Source organism: Dama dama, chromosome 23 (genome assembly GCF_033118175.1).
Source record: "Dama dama isolate Ldn47 chromosome 23, ASM3311817v1, whole genome shotgun sequence".
Classification (NCBI taxonomy): domain Eukaryota; kingdom Metazoa; phylum Chordata; class Mammalia; order Artiodactyla; family Cervidae; genus Dama; species Dama dama.
The window spans coordinates 43504902-43523476 of record NC_083703.1 but is presented as its reverse complement, the minus strand read 5'-3'; the positions used below and the strand labels follow the sequence as shown (position 1 = coordinate 43523476).

The window sequence follows — 18575 nt, the reverse complement described above, 5'->3', positions numbered from 1 at the left end:
TAAAAGATTTTCACAAATGCTGGTCGGGGTCCTTGGCTAAGAGGAGACTCTGCCTTGGGCCCGCCGGTGTAATAAAGCTGCACTCCACTATCTGCATTGTCCTTCTGAGTGAGTTTGTTTCCCGTGGCTACAACAAAGGATTTACACATGTGATCTTAAATAAAAATCTTATTAATTTATAGAAAGTTTGGAGAACGTAAGAATACCAATCACCACATTTATAGTTTAGTTTATTTGATTTTAAAAAAAACTAGAGCTCTTGGGAAGGTTTGTCAGATAATTAAAGTTCTTAAAATAAAATAAATTAAAATGAATATAACATAAAGTATTTAAGCATTTATCTAAGATTGCAAAGGGGACCAAAAATTCATACATATTTAAAATGATTATTTAAATGTTGCTTAACTTAGAAATAAGATTTACAAACTGAACTTAAAAACTTAAGAAATTATTAGGCTTTTAATCTTAATTTTAGTAGATTACTAATTTTAAAAAAATTAAAGGAAACTTCTAAAAGGTCTTTTCTGAGTTTTTTAAATGTGTTTTCATACATGCATACACATACATACAGAGATACAAATGCCCTTCAGTTCAGTTCAGTCGCTTAGTGGTGTCCGACTCTATGCGAGTACACCTGGCTTCCCTATAAACCGAGCAGTTATTCAAGCATTTCACTAGCGCCCTCTAGTGTCTAAATAGAGAAATAGCACAGGTAAACAAAACATTTTCACTTGGTAAAAAGCCTCTAGTTCAATTCAGTCGCTCTGTCGTGTCTGACTCTTTGCGACCCCATGGACTGCAACACACTAGGCCTCCCTGTCCATCACCAACTCCCGGAGCTTGCTCAAACTCATGTCCATCGAGTCAGTGATGCCATCCAACCATCTTATCCTCTGTCGTCCCCTTCTCCTGCCTTCAATCTTTCCCAGCATCAGGGTCTTTTCCAATGAGTCAGTTCTTCATATCAGGTGGCCAAAGTATTGGAGTTTCAACTTCAGCATCAGTTCTTCCAATGAATACTCAGGACTGATTTCCTTTACGATTGACTGGTTTGATCTCCGTGCAGTCCAAGGGACTCTCAAGAGTCTTCTTCAACACCACAGTTCAAAAGCATCAATTTTTCGGCGCTCAGCTTTCTTTATAGTCCAACTCTCACATCGATACGTGACTACTGGAAAAACCATAGCCTTGACTAGACAGACCTTTGTCAGCAAAGTAATGTCTCTGCTTTTTAACATGCTGTCCAGGTTGGTCATAGCTTTTCTTCCACGGAGCAAGTGTCTTTTAATTTCATGACTGCAGTCACCATCTGTGGTGATTTTGGAGCTCAAGAAAATAAAGTCTCTCACTGTTTCCACTGTTTCCCCATCTATTTGCCATGAAGTGATGGGATCGGATGCCATGGTCTTAGTTTTCTGAATGTTGAGTTTTAAACCAACTTTTTCACTCTCCTCTTTCACTTTCATCAAGACGCTCTTTAGTTCTTCACTTTCTACCATAAGGGTGGTGTCATCTGCATATCTGAGATCCATATCATATTGACATGATATTGATATCATATTGATATTTCATTCAATCATATTCAATTCATATCATATTGATATTTCTCCCAGCAATCTTGATTACAGCTGGTGCTTCATGCAGGCCAGTATTTTGCATGATGCAGTCTGCATATAAGTTAAATAAGCAGGATGACAATATACAGCCTTGACGTACTCCTTTCCCAATTTGGAACCAGCCTAATAAAAGTTCAAATTACTATATATGATATTTACATGAAAAAATATATTTTATGAGTATTTTCAACACAGTGGGAAACTTCACAGTGTACCTTCACTCTCCCTGTATTCTGGGTTAAAGTAAGTGAATTCCAAAGAGGCTACATGCAATAGGTGACACCTGAAGTGGGTTCGAAGTTGGAATTATACCCCACAGTCATAGAAGGAAAGAAAAGAGAAAGCAGGGAGAAGAAAGTGAGAGAGGAGAGAGAGAGAAGCAGTCAAGAAAGAGAAAAACGTGGGAAGGGGCAAGCTGTCTAGCTTGATTGGAGTGTATGAGAACACAGTGAAAAGTGTGTGTTTATAAACACTTCCACCAAACTGCAGTCATTGTCCTCTGTGGCAACAACAGTGTGAGCTGAAAATAGGCAAAGTGGTACGTTGTTAGTATTTTATTTGTTTAATTATTTATTTTCCACGACATGTGGGATCTTCCCAGATCAGGGATCAAACCTGTGTCCCCTGCATTGGCTGATGGATTCTTAACCACTGGACCACCAGGGAAGTCCAGGCTTACTGTTAATGTTGACCCCCATTTGATTGAGCATGGAACTTGGGGTCTTGCTTGACTTAATTTCCTTTTTCTTCTCATCAAGGGAACTCTAGCCTTGAAACATAAAGCGTGACACTTCAACTCAGCATTCATTGTTACCGGTCAGATCTGCATCAAAGACTTCTCCCCATTTCCTCATAATCCTTCTCCAGGACCGCCAAGTCCTCCCTGGCCTCTGCAAACTCGCCTTCCTCCATGCCCTCCCTGATGTACCAGTGCAGAAATGCCCTCTTAGCAAACATGAGATCAAACTTGTGGCCCAGACGGGCCCAGGCCTCTGCAACCGCCGTGCTGTTGCTCAGCATACAGACTGCCCGCTGGACCTCAGCCAGGTCCCCTCCTGGCACCTCCCGGGGGGGTCGATTGTTGATGCCCACCTTGAATCCAGTCGGACACCAGTCTACAAATTGAACAGAGTTCCTGGACTTTGTGGCCACAATCGCCGCATTCACCTCCTTGGGGACCACATCCCCTCTGTAGAGCAGGCAGCAGGCCACATACTTCCCCAGGCGAGGATCACACCTGACTAGCTGGTGGGAGGGCTCAAAGCATGCAGCTGTGATGTCCAACACAGACGGCTCCTTGTGGTGGTTGCTGTCGGCGGACAGGATGGGGGCGAAGCTGGTCACTGGGAAGTGTATCCGTGGGTAAGGCACCAGATTGGTCTGGAATTCGATCAGGTCCACGTTCAGGATGCCTTCAAACCGGAGGGAGGCAGTGATGGAAGATGCTGCCTGGCTGATCAGCCTGTTGATGCTGGCATAAGAGGGGCGTTCAAGGTCAAGTTTGCCATGACAGATGTTGTAGATGGCCTCGTTGTCCACCAGGAAGGTACAGTCCACGTACTCTATGGTGGGGTGGGTGGTGAGGATGGAGTTGTAAGGCTCCACTATAGCTGTTGAGATCCTGGGGGCTGGATAGACGGAGAACTCCAATTTAGTCTTGCCACTATATTCTGCGGAGAGCTGCTCCAACAAGAGAGACGTAAATCCCGACCCAGTGCCTCCTCCAAAGCTTCGGAAGATCAGAAACCCCTGAAGCCCACTGCAGTGTTCTGCCTGGGGAAAGTATTCATAAACGAGAAATGAGAATTCAGCCAAATAAACCCAGAAGCAGTGGTAACTGTGGGACACAACCAGTACCCAAAAACAGAAAGTTCTGGTTTACTGTTGTTACCACCATCACAAACATGTTTACTTTGAAACATACTTGAGTGGTTACTTCTGGAGTGGGGGAAATGCTTTAGAGTTTTGCTATAAGCTGGGCTTAAACATTCCACTGTCTTTTGCTGCCCTCTATGAATGTACGTGTATGTGAGCTAAAGTATAGGTATATGAGTATACAAATGTATATGTGAGCTAAAGTAAGGTGTTTATCAATAATGAAAAAAATGACAAGCAAAATATTAAAGCAATATAGTTCCCCACCACCACTCCTCAGTAGATGAAATATCCGTCACTTTTGTACCCAATCTACTGTGCTGGTGTAAAAAAGTACGGTATTCTCTAATGATGATGCCAAACACCAAAATATTTACTAGACAGAGGATTCTCCAGACAGGATTTTAAAGAAGAATTTACTCTCAGTAAATGGAGGAACTGATCTCCAGGGAGGATGTGCCTCCTGTTAACTTTACAACTCATGGTCACTACTGGAAAATGACAAGTTTCAGAGGGAAGTCTCTGATAACCAGACAAGTCATGAGTCAGCAGAAGCAAGAGTAGACGGTGGCTAGTCGTTTAAAAGAAGAAAATCCTGCTGTTTGCGACAACATGGATGGACCTCAGGGGCAATTAAGCAAAGTGAAATAAGTCAGACAGAGAAAGACAAATATTGAATCATCTCACTGACATGTGGAATCGAAAAAGGCCAAACTCATAGAAACAGAGAGAACAATAGTAGTTGCCAGAGGGTGGGGGGTGGAGGAAAAAGGGGAGATGCTGGTGGTCAGAGGGTATAAACTTCCAGTTATAAGATTAATAACTTCTGGGGGTTTAACATACAGCATAGTGACTGTAGTTAACAGCATTGTATAGTATACTTGAAAGCTACTAACAGACTAGATCTTTTCTTTTTTAAAGATTTTTTTTTTAATGTGAACCATTTTAAAGTCTTTATTGAATTTGTTACAATATTACTTCCATTTTATGTTTTGGGTTTTTTTGGCTGAGAGGCATGTGAGATCTTAGCTCCCTGAGGAGGGATCAAACCCCATCCCCTGCACTGGAAGGCAAAGTCTGGACTTCGAGGGAAGTCCTAGAGAATAAATCTTAAATGCTGTCACCACACAAAAAAAAGGTAATTATGTGAGGGATGGATGTCTTAACTATCCTGATGGTGGTGATCATTTGATAATATATATGTATATTTGATAATATGAATTAAATCATCTTGCTGTACACCTTAAATTTACACAGTGTTTGCCTGGTGGCTCAGATGGTAAAGAATCTGCCTGCAATGTGGGAGACCTGGGTTCAATCCCTGGGTTGGGAAGATCCCCTGGAGAAGGGAATGGCAACTCACTCCAGTGTTCTTGCCTGGAGAATTCCATGGACAGAAGAGTCTGGTGGGCTACAGTCCATGAGGCTGCAAAGAGTCAGACACGACTGAGCAACTAACACACTCCACTCCATATGTCAATTATATCTCAATAAAGCAAGGGGGGAATGAAATAAAACATTTCTTCATGCATGGGAAAAGGAATAAGAAACAAAGGAGTTGACTGGCCCTTGGAGTAAGTGTGAGGCTTCTCCCCTCCCTAGTAAGGAAGGTTAGCAGTTCCAGCATCAGGACCAGCCCAGCTCTGAGCATGTGCATGTGCGGGAGGCTTCAGGGTAGAAACCGAGTGATGGAGGGGAGGAAGAAAGTGCTGGTGCTGGCTAGGCGGGTCCCCAGGGACCCCGGGCACTCTAAATGGTCCTGGAAGGAGAAGGGAGCCACTTGCCAGCTTGCGGATCCTCTCCAGCACCAGGTCGAGGATCTCTGGCCCCACAGAGTAGTGACCTCGGGCGTAGTTGTTTGCAGCATCTTCTTTTCCACTGACGAGCTGCTCAGAGTGGAAGAGTGAGCGGTAGCTGCCTGCACGCACCTCGTCTGCAGAGGGGAAGGGAGGTCAGTGCCACCCACTCCATCCCACCCCTAACTCGTGCCCAGCCCCCTTTCTCTCCACCAATATCATAGGAAGAAATGAATTTAAACTGCCCAATTGGCTTTTTTAGTCTAGGAAAAGGTGTAATTATTCCCACATAAATGGAAAGCAAGTTTTTCCATCATCCCACCCTTTATTAGTTTATCGGGGCTGCCCTAACAAATGACAACAAACTTGGCTTAAAACAGGGGAGGCTGGACTTCCCTGGTGGTACAGTGGATAAGAATCCTCCTGCCAATGCAGGAGATACAGGTTCGATCCCTGGTCCAGGAGGATTCCACATGTCACAGAGCGACTGAGCCCATGCACCACAGCTAGAGAGTAGCCCCCACTCACCGCAACAAGAGAAAGCCTGAGCACAGCAACAAAGACCCAGCACAGCCAAAAATAAAATAAATTAATTTACAAACAAAACCAAGGGAGGTTTATGGTCTCATAGTTCAGGAAGCCAGAAGTTCAACGTCCAGACACTGGCAGGGTTGGCTCCTTCTGGAAGTTCTGATGGAGAAACTGCCCCCTGCCTCTCTCCCGGCTCCTGGTGACTGTGGACAGTTCTTGGATTTCCCAGGCCCACAGCTAGTCATGCCAGTCTCTGTACTTGTTTGTTTGGGTTGTGGACCCAGTTAAGCACACTGGAACATATATTACCTATGACAGTAGGCTCCAGGTCCATGAAGAGTGCTCTGGGCACATACTTCCCAGCTCTGGTCTCACAAAAGAAGGAATCGAAAGATGCACCCATGGGCTCTGTTTTAGCAGGTGCCAGCGGATCCTGACCGCCATCGGGAACAATACCATCTGGCTGGATTCCGTGTTCCAGGCAATAGAGCTCCCAGCAAGCACCCCCAATCTGGACACCGGCCTGGCCAATGTGGATAGACAGGCACTCCCTCTGAAATAAGCCATAGTAAGAAGTTACAACTGTGTGTGTGCATCCTCCTAACGTGACAACATGAACTACATCACTCAGCATGTCTGCTCATGACTGACAGAAACCAGGCCAGCCTATGCCAGCAAGAGAACTTGATGATAAGGCTAATGAAAGCTGTGTCATGGAAACCAAAAACCAGGATACAGGTAAGCTTCAGGAATAACTGAACTAGACTTCCCTGGTGGTCCAGGGGTTAAGACTCCACACTTCAATTGCAGGTGGCATGGGTTCCATCCCTGGTTAGGGAACTAAGATACTACATGCTGTGTGATGCAGCAAAAAAAAAAAGAAAAGGAACAAGTGAATCAAGGACTCTAGTTCAAGAAACATAAATTAAGCACCTATTGTGTGATGAGCTAAGAATGAGTTAAGGCATACTATATAAGAATAAAATCAAGCTTACTCACCCAGAAAAAAATTAGTTATTGGAAAGGAATAAAACCAAAATTGATGTACAGCCTGATACATATTAAAATCCACTGCAGTAAATTAAAGATGTTATCATTTCATATCTTGAGATTTTACTTTTCTTATGTGCTCTAAATGAGGAAGTTCTAAGCTTAAAAGTAGAGCAAATTTCACCAAGGAAACAAGCTAGAGATTTAACAACCCCAAAATACAAAAACTCCATACCATAATAGGCAAAAATGTTGATGTATATAAAAAGGATTTATGTATAACCCTTCATATGTAAGAGCTATGTATAAGGCAATTTTATATACATCATTTTAAAAATACTTGATATATCTATTAGAAAAATGGGCAAATGACATAAGTGAATGAATTACAAAAGAAAGAATCTAAAATGAAAACATTTAAGCAGAGTGGCATTCAGAGTATCATTATTTGCAAGGGTAACAACCAAGAACCAATATAGTTAACCATTCACTTTTTGGTGGCATTTAAAGGAAAATAATACAATGGCATGTTATGCAAACTTTTTATTTACCCCCCCCACCCAAAAAAATAAAAACTATATGACATGGGAAATGCTTATGTTAAAATATTGAATGAAAAGTATATGTTATGTAATTTATATAAAGTATGATGTCAGATACATTTAAAAATGAACTTACTCAGCCATAAAAAAAGAATGAAATTATGCCATGTGCAACAACATGGATGGACCTGGAGATGATCATATGAAGTGAAGTAAGTCAGACAGAGAAAGACAAATATCATATGATAGCACTTATATGTGAAATCTAAAATACGATAAAAATGAACTTATTTACAAAATGGAAACAGACCACAGACATACAAAACAAACTTATAGATACCAAAGGGAAAGTGAGGAGGGATAAATTAGCAGTTTGGGATTAACATACACACACTACTATATATAAAACAGATAAACAACAAGGTCCTATTGTATGGCACAAGGAACTATATTCAATGTGCTGTGCTTAGTCGCTCAGTCATGTCCAACTCTTTGCAACCCCATGGACTGTAGCCCACCAGGCTCCTCTGTCCATGGGGATTCTCCTGGCAAGAATACTAGAATGGGTTGCCATGCCCTCCTCCAGGGTATCTTCCCAACCCAGTGATCGAACCCAGGTCTCCTGCATTGCAGGCAGATTCTTTACCATCTGAGCCTGTAATAAACCATAATAGAAAAGAATATGAAAGCGTATATATATATATATATATATATATATATATATATATATATATATACACACATATATATATACACTTCAATAAAAATAAATAAATGAAGTAAAATAAAAATAAGCATAGAAAAAGTCTTTAAAATGCATTAAAACATTAACTCTAGTTATATCTGGGGAGAATTTCTTTATCCTCTTTAAACTTACCTATTTTCTTCATTTCCATTGGCCTCCCCCTCCTCTCACACTTTTAAATCACCATTCACTCCTTTTTTTTAAGGCAAACAACTTTTTTTTGTAATTTAAGTATCTACTCATCTTAGAGCCAGGAGAAAAAGTTAAATCCTAAAAATCTAAAAGAACAGCAATTGCTAGCTTTAGTATCATTGTGTTCTGAATGCCAATTGTCATGGAAAAAGTCTATGCAGAAGGGTAAATAGACTATTTGCTGCAGTATCGGGACCCTTCAGGCTGTCTCTCTGATCCACTAATAGGCAACCCTGCCCTCGTCTGTCCATCCATGGCTGCACTTTCCCAAGGTCTGAGTTGTTGTTCAGTCCAACTCTTTGTGACTCCATGGGCTGCAGCACGCCAGGCTTCCCTGTCCTTCACTATCTCCCAGAATTTGCTCAGATTCATGTCCATTGAGTCAGTGATACTATCCAACGATCTCATCCTCTGCGATCCCCTTCTCCTCCTCCCTTCAATCTTTGCTAGCGTCGGAGTCTTTTCTTTTTCTTTTTTTTTTTTTTTTTTCCGGAGTCTTTTCTAATGAGTCAGCGCATCGCATCAGGTGGCCAAAGTATTGGAGCATTAGCATCAGTCCTTCCAATGAATATTCAGGACTGATTTCCTTTAGGATTGACTGGTTTGATCTCTTTGCAGTTCAGGGGACTCTCAAGAGTCTTCTCCAGCACCACAGTTCAAAAGCATCAGTTCTTCGGAACTCGGCCTTCTTTATGGTCCAACTCTCATATCTGTACATGACTACTGGAACAACCATAGTTTTGACTCTACAAACCTTTGCCAGCAAAGTGATGTCTTTGCTTTTTAATATGCTGTCTGGGTTTGTCATAGCTTTCCTTCCAAGGAGCAAGAATCTTTTAATTTCATGGCTGCTGTCACCATTCAAAGTGACAGAGACTAAACCACAAAAAGACACCAGCTGGAGGTTGGGAGTAGTTTCTCTGGCTGGTCACACCCCCATCATCTGACCTGGACTCTGCTCCTGCTTAGCTGCACAAACTCTGTACTTTGTCTCTCTGAGTCATGTGGCCTAACAGTGCTTTACGAGGAATTCCAGTGCACAAGTCAAGTAGAACTTCCCTCTTGTTGCTTTTCTGTGCCATCATGTCTCTCACGACAAAGGCAGTGAACCTCACTTAGTATCAACCAATTTTTCCAACCTCTTTCTGGCACAGGAAAACCTAAACAGCACATTCCATCAGCAGCCTTCTCACACCCCATCTGCAAAGCACAGCTTTCTCCTCTCCCCTCAGGAAGGACTCAAGATGATCTCAGTACATCAGCTACTGTAATCAGATCAAAAGTTACCTACATCTCGAGATTCAGGTACAAACTTGAAAGCAGTAGGGGTGGGGTGGAGGTTTGTTGCTTCTACATCATTAAAACCACTTACATGTGGACTTCTCTCACAACATCCTCCCCTGACTATTTTCTACCCAATCCACCAGTCCAGAGGACACTTGCTCTTAATTATTCACAGTAAAAATAGACACCAACATGGAAAAAAATTGCTGTTCTTCATGGGGACTATTCCCCGGTGTGATGCATACATAGGAGTGAGACTGAGCCTTTTGAATTTAGCAAGAATACTTGGCCCAGGAAGGACAAATCTTGCCCACGCTGGTTGCAGAAGCAGCTGAGTTTATCTCATAACTATGTCCCTAGGGACAGAAGGCTATCTCCACCTTATTCTTCTCTTAGCCTCTTCCTCCTTTCCAAACTATCTGTTAAAATAATCACACTATTTAAAAAAAAAAAAAAGTTGCCCACAGAATATCAGTAGTGATGTCCCAGCACTAATAAATGCAGCTTTAAAGCTTACTGGAATTACTAGGACAGCACAGTTTTCTAATTACTTTTTATTTTGAGATAAATATGAATCGTAGATTCATGGATCTCTCACCCATTTTTCCACAATGGAAATATCTTGCAGGGTCACACCCAGAATATCAAAGCTGATACAGTCAAAACACAGTGGGTTTCCATTGCTGCAAGCACTCCTCGTGTAGAAAGGCACAATTTTTCAGATAAAAACAATATAAAACAAACATCCTTAAATTTGGAGAGAATATCCAACAGGGAGAGACGATAAAAGATGAAAAAAAGTTTGAATACTTGCTTCCATTGAAGAATTAAAAAATTCTAAGATACTAAAATTTACTGTGACTGGAACATAAGAGATTACACTGTTGGTAGGAATGTAAATTGGTCCAGCCACTGTGTAAAACTAAATATAGAACTACCACTTAACCCGCAATTTGACTCCTTGTATTCCAAAAAAACAAAAACACTGATTCGAAAAGACACACGCACCTCAGTGTTCATAGCACCACTATTACCAATAGCCAAAAAATGAAAGCAAACTAAATGTCCATTGACAGATGACTGGATAAAGAAGAAGTGGTATGGTACAGTGGAATATTACTCAGCTATTAAAAAGAACAAATTTTTGCAATTTTCAGTAAACTGGATGGCTGCTGCTGCTGCTAAGTCACTTCAGTCGTGTCTGACTCTGTGCGACCCCATAGACAGCAGCCCACCAGGCTCCCCCGTCCCTGGGATTCTCCACGCAAGAACACTGGAGTGGGTTGCCATTTCCTTCTCCAATGCATGAAAGTGAAAAGTGAAAGTGAAGTCGCTCAGTCGTGTCCGACTCTTAGCGACCCCATGGACTGCAGCCTACCAGTCTCCTCCGTCCATGGGATTTTCCAGGCAAGAGTACTGGAGTGGGGTGCCATTGCCTTCTCTGGGATGGACCTGAAGTGTATTACAAAGTCAGACAAGGACAAAGATTGCATGTTATCACTTATATATGGAATCTAAAAAAAATAAGCAAATAAATATAATAACCGAAACAGACTCACAAAGAGAACAAACTACTGATTACCAGTGGGGAGAAGGATGGAGGGAGGTTCAAGACAGGAGTGGAGATTAAGAAGTACAAACTATTATGTACAAAGAATAAGCTGCAAAGATATAGTACACAACACAGGGAATATAGCCAATACGTCATAGTAATTATACATGGAGTATGACCTTTGAAAATAATGAATCACTATACTATATACCTGTAATTTATATAATATTGTAAGCAACTATATGTCAACTAAAAAAAGAGAGAATGAAAGGAAAGTGGATCTTAAAAGGTGGTCTCCAAACAGAATTACTGTAAGTAACTGTATTAATTATTGTCCACAAAGAACTACACTCAAGAGAGAATAAGACAGAGGTCCCCGTACTTTACCCGGCCACGCATTTGTGAGTTTAGCAAGAGCAACCTGAGTCTGAAGTCCCCAGAAACTCTGAAAGCGTAACTAAAAGCAAAGCTACTGATTTCTACAGAAAGGTCAGCACACTTGATCTAAAGCAAATGTAAAAACTAAAGAAAGAAGAGCTTGCCTCAGTGCTTCCATTGAAGGCAAATCAATGAAGATTTTCCCCAAAGTGGCAGAATTACAGATGAACAGGTGAAATTCAGAGTAGATTTAAATCTGATCTAAACACGGATATTGAAAGAAACAAATGTCTCTTTAAATATTTTGTCTCTTGTATGAAGAATTTATGAAGAATTGTTTGTTGGGGAAAAGAAAGACACAGGATGAGTAAAATTTGCTATAACTATAGACAGCAGCACTTACCATGCTGATCTGAAGGTGCCCCACTGCCCGTGGTAATGACAGGAGGCGCCTGCCCAGGTAAGCTTTATCACAGGGCAGGAAATGACCCCACCTGAGGGCTGCACATTTAAAGCACCACAGTCTCTTTTCAGTTTTTCACTTTTCTGGGGTCAAAGGAGGTGTGACAGGCCTGCCTGAGTCCCCTGGGATAAAATCTGTGCACAACCACTGATGAATTTGCTAAAGTTTATCCAAATCTGCTTCCAACATATACCTAGGTTGAAAATAAAAAAATAATCTTTAAAAAAAAATAATCCTCCTCTCATATTAAGAACATATGACAACCAATGAATGTTTCATTTGGTAAGTAGTTTTACAAAAACACTGATTTTTTTTCCTCTTTATTCCTTAACTTTACTTTCTATCTCATTACATTTTGTGTATATCAGTTACTGCCTCTATGAATCCTGTTTTTGAATTTTTAATTGGAAGGTAATTGCTTTACAATGTTGTGTTGGCTTTAGAATGATTGATTTGCGCATTAATTTATATTAGAATACTAGTTGTTGAATATATGTAATATCAACCTACACAGTGATCGGTGTAATTGCATACAGCTGAAGATTCTGGAAATAATCTAGAAGGAAATCCCCCTAAACAGTATTTGTAAATCTATGGTTGTATATCCATGATTAAAGGAATTTGGGTGATATTTAGGTCCAGTTAAGGTAACAGGAACATCTTCTCTGGGAGGGAAATCTAGAGTCTGATTATTACAAGAAAAATAATGAGAAAAAGAGGATTCAGGGAATGTTTGTCGTGTATTCAGCACTGTCCTAGGCAGAGTAAGACATTCCATTCGGGACCGGGATTTAGCAACAGAAAGTTGATCTCTTGTGGGATCAAGATGGTTCATCAGACTTTTCACATCTGTGAGTAGCCAGCCCTCATACTAATCCACTCTCCTCAGCTCTATTTCTGCAGTACCTAGTAAAGTTTGTCTTCTGTTCATCACTTCCCTACTGTGTAGCCAGGGCATCTTATAGTAGGAATTCAATAAATACTTGTGAGTAACTGAACAAAATAGTAGTTACCAAGTGTCTAAAAATAGGAAAGGGAGGTTCTGCCTAAAATGACAGTATTCTCATTACTGATAAGAAACCCCTCCCCACTGAGAATCCCAGTCGACATCCTGGATTACCTGTCACTATGGGAACTGATGATCACAAACCCCAAAGGACTGTTTCCTTTTACACCATCAAAGAGCTAAGGACAGATTCTAACTTCAGAAAATCTCAACAAAGTACTAGGTTGAAAGGGTGAAATTGTTGTTTCTGTAAGTAAAAAGATCAAATGTCAGCAATTTCTTAGGTACCATTGACATCCCTGCATGTTCTGAAGGCCTGTCTGGATGGAGACCAGCTCCCTAGATGACATTTCTGTACTGCTTTACTCAAACTGCTCCAAAGCGGTATAGAGATGATTCTTAGCTATTGGCTTCTTACTCTCTAACTTCTCACTCTTTCTAAAACTAAAAACTATTTCAACATTTTGTACTAACCTATAAGGGAAAAAAATCTGAAAAGGAATATAGAAAATATATATGGTGTATATCCCGTTATCTGAATCACTTCTGTCCATTAACATGATATTGAAAATCAACTAAACTTTAATTAAAAAAAAAAAAACCTTTCTTCCCTGTGTCATGATTCTAGTGCAAGTTCAGTTGCTCAGTCATGTCTGACTCTTTGCAACCCCATCAACTGCAGCATGCCAGGCTTCCCAGTCCTTCACCAACTCCTGGAGCCTGCTCAAACTCATGTCCATTGAGTTGGTGATGGCATCCAACCATCTCATCCTCTGATGTCCCCTTCTCCTCCTGCCTTCAATGTTTTCCAGCATCAGGGTCTTTTGAAATGAGTCAGTTCTTCACATCAGGTAGCCAAAATACTGGAGCTTCAGCTTCAGTATCAGTTCTTCCAATGAATATTCAGGACTGAGTTCCTTTACGATTGACTGGTTGGATCTCCTTGCAGTCCAAGGGACTCTCAAGAGTCTTCAATACCACAGTTCAAAAGCATCAATTCTTCAGTGAACTATATTCTTTATAGTTCAACTCTCACATCCATACATGACTATGGGAAAAACCATAGCTTTGACTAGATGGACCTTTGTTGGCAAAATAATGTTTCTGCTTTTTAATACACTGTCTAGGTTGGTCATAGCTTTTCTTTCAAGGAGCAAGTGAAAGTGAAGGTCTCTCCATCGTGTCTGACTCTTTGCGACCCCATGGACTACACAGTCCATGGAATTCTCCATGCTAGAATACTGGAGTGGGTAGCCTGTCCCTTCTCCAGGGACTCTTCCCAACCAAGGGATCAAACCGAGGTCTCCCCCATTGGGGGATTCTTACCAGCTGGATTCTTTACCAGCTAAGACACAAAGAAAGCCCAAGAATACTGGAGTGGGTAGTCTATCCCTTCTCCAGCAGATCTTCCCAATCCAGGAATCAAACCAGGGTCTCTTGCATTGCAGGCAGATTCTTTACAAACTGAGCTATCCAGAATCCCCCTCCAAGGAGCAATCGTCTTTTAATTTCATGGGTGCAGTCGCCATCTGCAGTGATTTTGGAGCCCAAGAAAATAAAGTCTCTCACTGTTTCCACTGTTTCCCCATCTATTTGCCATGAAGTGATGGGACCAGATGCCATGACCTTAGTTTTCTGAATGTTGAGTTTTAAGCCAACATTTTACTCTCCTCTTTCACTTTCATCAAGAGGCTCTTTAGTTCTTCACTTTCTACCATAAAGGTGGTGTCATCTGCATATCTGAGGTTATTGATATTTCTCCGACCAATCTTGATTCCAGTCTGTGCTTCACACAGCCTGGCATTTCGCATGATGTACACTGCATATAAGTTAAATAAGCAGGGTGACAGTATGCAGCCTTGACGTACTCCTTTCCCAATTTGGAACCAGTCTATTGTTCCATCTCCAGTTCTAACCATTGATTCTTGACCTGCATACAGATTTCTCAGGAGGCAGGTCAGGTGCTCTGGTATTCCCATCTCTTGAAGAATTTTCCACAGTTTCTTGTGATCCACACAATCGAAGGCTTTGGCATAGTCAATAAAGCAGAAGTAGATGTTTTTCTGGAACTCTCTTGCTTTTTTGATCATCCAATGGATGTTGGATAGTTGATCTCTGGTTCCTCTACCTTTTCTAAATCCAGCTTCAACATCTGGGAGTTCATGGTTCACGTACTGTTGAAGCCTGGCTTAGAGAATTTTAAGTTAGTGTGTGAGACAAGTGCAATTATGTGGTAGTTTGAGCATTCTTGGCATTGCCTTTCTTTGGGATTGGAATGAAAACTGACCTTTTCCAGTCCCGTGACCACTGCTGAGTTTTCTCAGTTTGTGGGCATATTGAGTGCAGCACTTTCACAGCATCATCTTTTAGGATTTGAAATAGCTCAACTGGAATTCCATCACCTCCACTAGCTTTGTTCATAGTGATGCTTTCTAAGGCCCACTTGACTTCACATTCCAGGATGTCTGGTTCTAGATGAGTGATCACACCATTTTGATTATCTGGGTCATGAAGATCTTTCTTGTAAAGTTCTTCTGTGTATTCTTGCCACCTCTTCTTAGTATCTTCTGCTTCTGTTAGGTCCCTACCATTTCTGTCCTTTATTGTGCCCATCTTTGTGTGAAATGTTCCCTCAGTATCTCTAATTTTCTTGAAGAGATCTCTAGTCTTTCCATTCTATTGTTTTCCTCTATTTCTTTGCACTGATCACTGAGGAAGCCTTTCTTATCTTTCCCTGCTATTCTTTGGAACTCTGCATTCAAATGGGTATATCTTTCCTTTTCTCCTTTGCCTTTCACCCTCTTAGGGTATCCAGTAAGCATGAGAATATAAACTACAGAAGATGGATTAACAGGAGAAAAGCAAACAGACTTTGACATGTACAGAGGAGCCTCCATAAGAAAACAAAGATGCAAAAAGGCAGCAAAACCTCAGTGCTTGTGCATGACATGGGACAATGAGAGGGAATAATGGAAAAGTAGGTAAAATACACGGGGCCACCAAAGGAAGATAGGAGCTACTTAAACAAGGTCTGTTTGCACACAGTTCTCTGTCTCTTGGCTCTGCTCATCTCTGGTGACAAGTATGTGTCTTTCCCCCTGATGCCGGGAGGGCCCCTCTCACAAGGGAAGTTTATCTCCCACTTTTAGGAAGAAAGGGCAGGTCAGAAGGTGCTTCTGGCACCTGTTGTTCTTCAGCTCAAAATAATCCTGCTGCCAAAGCGGCATATATAGGGCAGCACATTCTGCCACCCTTCAATGTGTATATAATTTTATTTCTTGGGATAGATTCCCTTTCTGGTGTGAAAGAAGAAGATATTTTTAAAGGCTTTGAACACCTACAAAACAGTATTTTGAACCAAAGAATGTACTGTGTAGCAATTGTTAAATTGTCTTTTTCATTTAAGAAGATCCTTTAGGTGATGTGGGCCTTTCTTATAATTAGAGGATGAAGCGCTTTCACTCTCTTTTGTTAAGGAGATGCTGTCCCCTCTGCACCGGGAGGCAGGAGGTCTCAGAATCAGATTTACTATTTCCTAGAGACAACCTGAGAATTCATCTTCAGTACCTTCGGCAACCGGGGATTTATTGAACATGAATAATTCATTTTAGGTCATGACTTTCAACCTCTCTTCTCCCCAACAGTTAAGAAAGATCTAAAAGTTGAACGGTTCCATGAAGACTACAAGACCTTCTAGAACTAACACCAAAAATAGATGTTCTTTCCATTATAGGGGACTGGAATGCAAAAGTAGGTAGTCAAGAAATACCTGGAGTAACTGGCAAATTTGTCCTTGAAGTACAGAATGAAGCAGGGCAAAGGCTAATAGAGTTTTGCCAAGAGAATGCACTGGTCATAACAAATACCCTCTTCCAACAACACAAGAGAAGACTGACTCTACACATGGACATCCCCAGATGGTCAATACTGAAATCAGATTAATTATATTCTTTGCAGCCAAAGACAGAAAAGCTCTGTACAGTCAGCAAAAACAAGACTGGGAGCTGATTGCGGCTCAGATCACGAACTCCTTATTTCCAAATTCTGTCTTAAATTGAAGAGAGTAGGAAAAGCCACTAGACCATTCAGGTCTGACCTAAATCAAGTCCCTTATGACTATACAGTGGAAGTGACAAATAGATTCAAGGGATTAGATCTGATAGAGTGCCTGAAGAACTATGGATGGGGCTTCATGACATTGTACAGGAGGTAGTGATCAAGACCATCCCCAAGAGAAAGAAATGCAAAAAAGCAAAATGGTTGTCTGATGAGGTCTTACAAACAGCTTTGAAAAGAAGAGAAGCAAAAGGCAAAGGAGAAAAGGAAAGATATACCTATCTGAATGCAGAGTTCCAAAGAATAGCAGGGAAAGATAAGAAAGCCTTCCTCAGTGATCAGTGCAAAGAAATAGAGGAAAACAATAGAATGGAAAGACTAGAGATCTCTTCAAGAAAATTAGAGATACCAAGGGAACATTTCACGCAAAGATGGGCACAATAAAAGACAGAAATGGTAGGGACCTAACAGAAGCAGAAGATACTAAGAAGAGGTGGCAAGAATACACAGAAGAACTTTACAAGAAAGATCTTCATGACCCAGATAATCACAATGGTGTGATCACTCACCTAGAGCCAGACATCCTGGAATGCAAAGTCAAGTGGGCCTTAGTGCTTCCACTGAAGGCAAATTAATGAAGATTTTCCCCAAAGCAGCAGAATTACAGATGAACAGGTGAAATTCAGAGTAGATTTAAATCTGATCTAAACACGGATATTGAAAGAAACAAATGTCTCTTTAAATATTTTGTCTCCAGTATGAAGAATCTATGAAGAATTATTTGGTGGGGAAGAGAAATACACAAGATGAGTAAAATTTGCTACAACTATTGACAACAGCACTTACCATGCTGATCTGAAGGTGCCCCACTGCCCGTGACAGGAGGCGCCCTCCCAGGTAAGCTTTATCACAGAGCAGGAAATGACCCCACCTAAGGGCTGCACACTTAAAGCACCACAGTCTCTTTTCAGTTTTTCACTTTTCTGGGGTTAAAGGAGGTGTGACAGGCCTGCCTGAGTCCCCTGGGATAAAATCTGTGCACAACCACTGATGAATTTGCTAAAGTTTATCCAAATCTCCTTTGACTATGCCAAAGCCTTCAATTGTGTGGATCACAACAAACTGGAAAATTCTTCAAGAGATGGGAATACCAGAGTACCTGACCTGCCCTGAGAAATCTGTATGCAGGTCAAGAATCAACAGTTAGAAATGGACATGGAAAAACAGACTGGTTCCAAATTGAGAAAGTAGTACGTCAAGGCCGCATACTGTCACCCTGCTTATTTAACTTATATGCAGCGTACATTATGCAAAATGCCAGGCTGTATGAAGCACAAGCTAGAATCAAGACTGCTGGAAGAAATGTCAATAACCTCAGATATGCAGATAACACCAACCTTATAGCAGAAAGCAAAGAAGAACTAAACAGCCTCTTAATGAAAGTGAAAGAGGAGAGTGAAAAAGTTGGCTTAAAACTCAACATTCAGAAAACTAAGGTCATGGCATCTGGTCCCATCACTTCATGGCAAATAGATGGAGAAACAGCGGA

General features: G+C 41.2%; 1 protein-coding gene across 3 annotated transcripts; it reads right to left on the bottom strand.

The window, feature by feature from the left end:
• Window positions 1-242: 242 nt before the first annotated feature.
• Window positions 243-11965, bottom strand: TUBAL3 (tubulin alpha like 3). Of its 3 annotated transcripts, none has more exons than XM_061126541.1 (4): window positions 11905-11923; window positions 10950-11023; window positions 5272-5424; window positions 243-3385 (listed from the first exon to the last, which is right to left on the bottom strand). In XM_061126541.1, exons 2-4 carry the CDS (start codon window positions 11002-11004, stop codon window positions 2445-2447), a joined length of 1149 nt encoding a protein of 382 aa, XP_060982524.1. In that variant the 5' UTR covers window positions 11005-11023; window positions 11905-11923; the 3' UTR covers window positions 243-2444. The 3 variants fall into 3 exon arrangements, with proteins under 3 accessions (XP_060982524.1, XP_060982522.1, XP_060982523.1); XM_061126539.1 differs by lacking the exon at window positions 10950-11023 and adding an exon at window positions 6128-6371 and having other exon boundaries at window positions 245-3385; window positions 11905-11965; XM_061126540.1 differs by lacking the exons at window positions 10950-11023; window positions 11905-11923 and adding exons at window positions 6128-6371; window positions 10170-10842 and having other exon boundaries at window positions 245-3385.
• Window positions 11966-18575: the final 6610 nt, after the last annotated feature.

Bases quoted from the DNA above. Each gene is read 5' to 3' on its own strand.
- TUBAL3 (XM_061126539.1), bottom strand. The intron at 5,425-6,127 runs GTAATATATGTT...TCCCCTCTGCAG, and splicing joins CCTGGAGCCTACTGTCATAG to ACGAGGTGCGTGCAGGCAGC. The intron at 3,386-5,271 runs GTGGCTCCCTTC...TTCCCCAGGCAG, and splicing joins GAGGATCCGCAAGCTGGCAA to AACACTGCAGTGGGCTTCAG.